Source organism: Sinocyclocheilus grahami, unplaced genomic scaffold, assembly GCF_001515645.1.
Source record: "Sinocyclocheilus grahami isolate Dianchi unplaced genomic scaffold, SAMN03320097.WGS_v1.1 scaffold236.1, whole genome shotgun sequence".
In the NCBI taxonomy this organism is placed as follows: Eukaryota; Metazoa; Chordata; class Actinopteri; order Cypriniformes; family Cyprinidae; genus Sinocyclocheilus; species Sinocyclocheilus grahami.
The window spans coordinates 746211-753627 of NW_015505415.1; the positions used below are offsets into that span (position 1 = coordinate 746211).

The window sequence follows — 7417 nt, forward strand, 5'->3', positions numbered from 1 at the left end:
TAAATATTGTCCTATCCTAACAAACCTTACATCAATGGAACGCTAATTTATTCAGCTTTCAGATGATGCATACATCTCAATTTTGAAAAATTTACACTTAAGACTGGTTTTGTGCTCCAGGGCCACATGGAAGTATAAATATTTTAGATTCTGCACGTTTCTATGTGGCTGATCAAATGTAAGTTTTATATAATTATTATTTTAATTGTTAAAAATCCTAAAACTTGTATATGAATGTCTCCAGAGACCGAGCCAGCGGAGCAGAGGACGGCTGCATTGGCCGATGAGGACGTGTTTTACCTGAAACAAGGAGAAGCAGCACTGAATGAAGCTCTGAAGATCGTGGAGTCCGAGGACGGATGGAAACTGGAGACGGCCGAGGTGATTGTCTGCGAATCTAAAATGTTCTCCTGATGTGCAGATCGCCAGAATGTGCTCTCACAGGAAATGATGAATATCTTTTTCCTTTAGAAGAATGGAGATGTGATCTATAGCAAAGTTCTCACGGGCAACAGGAAGGTTTTCAGATTAGAGGCTGAACTGAACGCTTCTCCAGAGGAACTTCACGACATCTTATTCTTCAGAATGGAGGAGATTCACGAATGGAACCCCAGCATCAAACGCATCAAAGTAAGACATGTATACTTATAGTATTTATATCTTATAATATTTTCTTATTTTTTATTCATCAAGGATGCATTCAATTGATCAAAAGTGACAGTAAAGACATTTATAATGTTACAAAAGATTCTATTTCAAATAAAAGCTGTTCTTTTGAACTTTCTATTCATCTGTGAATCCTGAAAAATAAAATGCATCACAGTTTCCACAAAAATATTGTGCAACACGACTGTTTTCAACATTGCTAAGAATCAGAAATGTTTGTTGAGCAGCAAATCAGCATATTATACTGATTTCTGAAGATCATGTGACACTGAAGACTGGAGTAATGATGCTGAAAATACAGCTGCGCATCACATAAATAAATGAGAGTTTAACAGATATTCACATAGAAAACAGCTGCTTTCAATTGAAATAATATTTCACAATTTTTACTGTATTTTTAATCAAATAAATGCAACCTTGGTGAGCAGAAGAGACCTCTTTCTAAAACATAGAAATTTTGAATGGCACTGTACACACACACACATACATATACACCTACAGTGTATATATATATAAAATCATCAAAGTCTGATGCTGTTATTCTGAAATTCTAAATAAATAAACAAATAAATATTTGACATACACTGAGGATAAATTGAGAAATTTCATTCCGAGAAGCATAATTTATTTATATAATTGTCAGATTTTATTCCTGATCTCCAGTATGTTCCTGAAACACGTCTGAGACGATCATAAAACATAAGAGAAGAGCCTGTAACAGCAGGCTCACGGCTTCAATTCCCAAAGCAGAGGCTGACTGTAGATGTGAATGTTGTGTCAGATGATTTTTGGCTTGTTGAGCCGCTCTCAGGGACACACCGCTGTTTAATATTCCCTCTTGATAAATCAATAGAGCTAAAAGTGTTCAGATCAGAGAACGGTGATCCTCTGCCGTAAGCAGATATTTGAGGTCAATAGGGTAAATTGGTCAATTTTTCAGAATTAAAAAATCAAATGTGCAGCTAAATATGCAAAAATAATAATAATCAACATGTTTCTGCATGTATAATTCAGTCTAAACAGTTACATTTTACAATGTAATTGCTAAAACATTCATGAGCATTATGAATATTTATGCATTTATGTTATATATAAATATGATAGAAAACCATTCCACTGCTTTCTACTTTTAAGAATACTGTTAATAATAAAATAAAATAATAAACATAAATAATAATGTAATACTAGGCTTATACTCATATTTGAACAACTAAACATAATTATCACGTGTTATTTAGTATATATTTTGATTCTCTATAATTGTTCTAATTGTAATTCATGCAGCAATGCTTATTAATATGAAAATTATACATATGTAGTGTATTATGAATAATAATTCTCCACACCTAGCTGATAGTAAATTATAAATTGTGATACAATCAATAACCCGGAGAAAACAGACTGAACAGAGAGGAGACACAAACACATTATACAGAAGAAAGCCTCAATTTAAGTAACTTGCATGTAATTACTTTGCAACTTGTGCATCTTAATCTTGAGACAAATATATTTTGCAAGCAGCTATGTGTCTGTCTCTAGATAATAATCTAAAATGGGTTGTGTTCATGTGTCCTCAGGTCAGCGGCTCTGTGATTAACGCTGCGTTCACGCCATGTCATAATCACTGTAATTACTAGATGACTATCTGTACAGAGATGTTCACTTCCTCAGACTCGGAGTTATGCGTTTCTATGGCAACACTATTAACGGCAAATGTAGTTTGTGTAATCAGTAGACAAAACCACAATACAGCAAATAACATAATGCAAATTCCTTATGTATTACATTTTAGTTATTTAGAAGGACATTATGCTTACGAAACAGAAATAGGAAATAGCTGCTTGACATTTTAGTGCACAAAAAAAACTGCTTGATATTTTACTGCAAAAAAAAAGTTTGCATCAGTCTTTTTTGAGTTATGACAACTGCTAATGAAATCGGAAATTGTTCAGCCAACAGACTTCATAGCTTTAACTATTTTTGTGGCTCTGGAACCAATTAATCGGATCTTTTTCAGCTGCTTTGGCACGATCTGTATTGTATAAAGCGCTATACAAAATAAAGGTGACTTGATCAAAATAATGCTCGCAACTTAAAAGGTTTAATGAAATCAATCAATTAAAATTTTATGACTTGCAACCATGTATTTCTTTAAATTGGGGTAGCAGGTCCCCTGAAATAGTGTTTAATGTGTGCTGAAGTTTTAAACGTTTTACAAGCCAGAGTTCTCAGAATATTATGCGTTCTACAAGGATGCAGATGCTTTTTTCCATGTAATTTCATCAGTTGAAGTTAAGTATTTAAAACAATGAAACTCAGAATTCTAGATAAGTTGCAGTGTTGAAAGGGGATATAATATAATACACTCTAAAAAAAAATGCTGGGTTGTTTCAACCCAACTTTGGGTCAGATATGGACTAACCCAACTGTTGGGTTAAATTTTGCAATTAAATGTTTAACCCATATATAATATAATAAAGTAGGTCTGTAATCTACATGTAGAGATCAGTGAGCATAAAGCAAACCTACAGTGAATGGAGAATGTGAACCACTCAACTTTGCAGGTTTGCTTTTTGTAAGAAAAACATAAATTTCACAGTATAATCATTTTGTTTTCATTGGTCTCTTTTCGTGTTATGTTTCCATTAAAAATGCATGAAATCTGAAAGCTTCCAGCATTAAAACAAGCCTGTTTATACCTTAGGTTCTGAAACACGTGGGCAGGAATGCCATGGTTACCCACGAGGTTTCGGTGGAAATGGCGGGAAACCTGATCGGCCAGCGGGACTTCCTAAACGTCAGATATTCGTCCAAGAGCGAGTCATGTGTTTATTTCGGTGGAGCCGCGACGCGGATGGAGTCTCTGCCGCCTCAGCCCGGGTTTGTCAGGTATAATAACACCTGAGCTTCTGTTGCATTCACACCGAGCGCAAGTTTGAGATTTTATGTGAACTGAATACCGACTAAAATTTGGTTCTGCTTGTTACTCCAAGCTCTTATATGCCTTCGGAAGACTTTGCATACAGCGCTCGAGCCATATGCACCGCCGCTGAAGCGCTTTTCGCGTGTTTTTGTAACAGTATAAATCACCATCCACTTTATGGAACGCAGAAACTTAATTAATACAGGTTTGCATGGATGGGGTTGAATAACTGATGACAGGTTTACTTTTTGGGGTGAATTATTACTTTCATGTACATTTTAATTATACGTTACTATAACTGGACAAAGTATTGGAGTAAATGTAATTAATTACTGTACTTGAGTATCTTTTTGGATACCCTGTAGTTTTACAGCGTATCAAAGATATTTGCAACGTTTACTCTCTACTTCACTACAATTTTGAATAAGTATCTATCTCTTTACTCCACTACATTTGTAAAGAGTGTTGCAATTACACATTACATTGTGCATGGCACGTAACAGTTTATTTCTGCTACAAAAGAAGTGATATCGCAACTACAGGGCACTGAAAGTACTATATCTCGTGCGTTTTGCCCTTACTCACCCAAACTTGTCAACAATGCTGCTTTACGTGAATGCAAGTTCCTTAGCAATGAGGCCAAAACCAGCTCATCCAGTGCAAGAAGACCTTGACTTTTTAATTTTACTTAACATTATTTTTTCACTATTCTCCTATTCTTATCCTGCACTCTCAGAAAAAAAGGTACAAAAGCTGTCACTGGGGCGGTACCTTTTCAAAAGGTACACTTTTGTACATTTTAGGTACTAATATATACCTTTAAGGTACCAATATGGAGTCTTTAGGTACAAAGGTGTGCCTTTTGAAAAGATACGCCACAGTGACAACTTCTGTACCTTTTTTTCTGAGAGTGTGTTATTATTGTAAAAGTTCAATAAACAAATTAAGCGAAACAAAAAAAATTACTTAACATTATTTTATTTATCTGTTATACCGAAGCGACATTTTGTTTTATTTTGAGGTGTTCAGTTTTATTTTGGTTTTAGAAAATAAACGTGATTGCTCTTCTCACACATCAACTCTTTCTTGTTTTTCACTGGCATGTCTCTTTGGCTCATACATCTTTGAGCCTATATTCAGTATGAGTAAACTACTGAAGTTCTGTTAAAATCAGATACTCTAAAAGAGTTTTACTCGAGTTGTTTTGTAATTGGAAACTTGTGGAGTAATTTTCACTGTAAGGTATCTGTACTTTTACTCTAGTATGGTTTTCAGCTACTCTTTACACCTCTGAACTGGACATAATCTGAAAGTAGTTTCTCACGGTAAAGCCTGTCTGTAAGTGTGTGTTTGGTGTTTGTTGTGTTCAGAGCTGAAGATGGACCGACCTGCATCATCCTGCAGCCGCTTCAGGACCGTCCCGACCGAAGTCGCTTCATCTGGCTGCTCAACATGGACATCAGGGTACAAAACATGCATGTTTTATGATTTATCAAGATTTTCCTGATTGTGAGGTGACCAGCAGATGAATAGGGTTAGTTAGTTAGTTATACACTGTAAAAAATGATTTTCAAAGTTGTACATAAAACATTTGACCTGAAAATACTATTTCAGTCTTTTTGCTTCAGAATTGTATTTCATTGTGAAATGTACTAGCAAGTTTTGCAGTGCAGAAGATTCCCTGTGATGCATTTCTGCAGTCGCGTGATGAACGTGTCCTTGTGTGTTCAGGGTTGGCTGCCTCAGTCACTAGTGAACAAGGCTCTTCCTCAAGCACAAGTGGACTTCACTAAACACCTGCGGCGCCGGCTGGCCACACAACACCCAGAAAACAAGAGCTGATGAGAGACGCTTCTGTCAGACGTCAACACTATAGGAACACAGCCATGCAACATACACCTCAGACGAACAGGATGAAAGTCATGTGGAAGATAGCAAAGTAGCAAATCAACTACTATGAAAATGAGTTGACTATATAAAATGACAATAAAAAATATCTTTCACAGGAGTGTTATTTTAGTATCATTTTATTTATATTTTTTAATTTTTTATATTTGTATTTTTTTTTATTTCTGTTTTCAATTAAATTTTGGTTAAAGTATTAGTCTGTCAGTTCAGTTTTTTGTCATTTTTATGGTTTTTATTAAATATATCTATAGTTTGTATTAATTTGTTTTAGTTTATTTTAGTGCAAGTTAAACTAAATGAAAATGATAAATATAAACACAATTCGGATTTTATTCTCAAAATTCATCTTGCAAATTTACATCTCGCAATTCTGTTTTTGTTTCTGCCATGGAATAAAAAAACAATTAATTACATTTACATTTATTCATTTAGCAGACGCTTTTATCCAAAGCGACTTACAAATGAGGACAATAAAAGCAGTCAAAACTAACAAAAGAGCAACAATATATAAGTGCAAATGACTCGGTTAGCCTAACTCAGTGTAGCAAGGTATATCTGTCTTAGCCGGGTTGAGTTGAAGGTGATGGTCCGTCATCCAACAAGAAATGTTTGTTAGACAAGCTGAGATGCGAGCAGCTATCGTCGGATCATCAGGATGGAATGAGAGGTAGAGTTGAGTGTCATCAGCATAGCAGTGATATGAAAAGCCATGTTTCTGAATGACAGAACCTAGTGAAGCCATGTAGACAGAGAAGAGAAGTGGTCCAAGAACTGAGCCCTGAGGCACCCCAGTAGCTAGATGTTGCGACTTGGACGCCTCACCTCTCCAAGATACCTTGAAGGACCTATCTGAGAGGTAAGACTCAAACCACTGGCGTGCGGTTCCTGAGATGCCCTTTTCCAATAGGGTTGACAGGAGAATCTGGTGGTTCACCATATCAAAAGCAGCGGACAGATCCAGCAAGATAAGTATAGAAGATTCGGAAGCTGAAGTCTTAATTGCGACTATATATATATATATATAAAATAGTATTTTTTTTATTTTTTATTTTTTGTCTATATACTTTGTTTACATTTTTGTTTTTTCATTTTTAGTTATTTTAGTACATTGAGCTAAACAATGAAAATGAGAAATGCTGCCTCGGCAAATAGCTGAAATAAGTTTATTTTATTTCAAGTAACAAATATGCTTTTTTTCTTTCTGATTTTAGTTTTAGTTAACTATGATAATCCTGCTTTACAGTAATTATGTATATATAATTCACCCACTGCACTGCAGTGATGGAAACAGGAAAAATAGCAGCATACGGGTTTGGGAAAACATGAGGGTGAATAATGACCAAATGATTTTTCGGTGAACTGTTCCTTTGGCCTTCACTTGGGAATCATCCAGGCGTCTTGTTATCATTCAGACTCGTATGTCTGCACTCGCAGTGACAGCATGCAGATGGAGATCGTCTCACAACCTCCGCACGATTCACTGCGGATTCAACACTTCAAAAGGACAAATGACATTTAAAGAGACTCTAAAGAGGCAATCTCAAGAGTGAACTTTAATCTCTAATAGTCTCTGAAAATCACCAGAACGACTGGAGAACATCAGCGGAGCACAATGACTCCATTAAATCGGCTGAAAAGACTTTAGACATGCCTCAGAGCCACAATAGAATGAGCTCTGAACCTATAACATACTCCAGGGTCATAGCACTTTATTTTTTAGTGCAACTTAAATGAATCGTTCACTCAGAAACAGAAAGATCTGTCATTATCTATACCTTCGTGTCGATCAAACTCTAAAAGTATGTTGAATGCAAGAAAAGCAATTTTCACAAAATAGTTTTTCATAAATCTGTCAAGTGTCATGCAGCATTTTTAGATACACTATACATTTAAAAAAATATTTTTATTAAAATGGTTTTA

At 35.4% G+C, this 7417-nt stretch overlaps 1 protein-coding gene across 1 annotated transcript in view; it reads left to right on the plus strand.

Moving 5' to 3' along the window:
- The window catches only part of star2 (steroidogenic acute regulatory protein 2), a 20006-nt gene extending 14483 nt beyond the window's left edge, over nt 1-5523 (plus strand). The window contains exons 5-9 of the mRNA XM_016288968.1: nt 245-381; nt 472-630; nt 3371-3555; nt 4960-5053; nt 5321-5523. Of these exons, the coding sequence (XP_016144454.1) occupies nt 245-381; nt 472-630; nt 3371-3555; nt 4960-5053; nt 5321-5431 (686 nt within the window). The 3' untranslated portion in view covers nt 5432-5523. The remainder of the gene's footprint in view (nt 1-244; nt 382-471; nt 631-3370; nt 3556-4959; nt 5054-5320) is intronic.
- Nucleotides 5524-7417: the final 1894 nt, after the last annotated feature.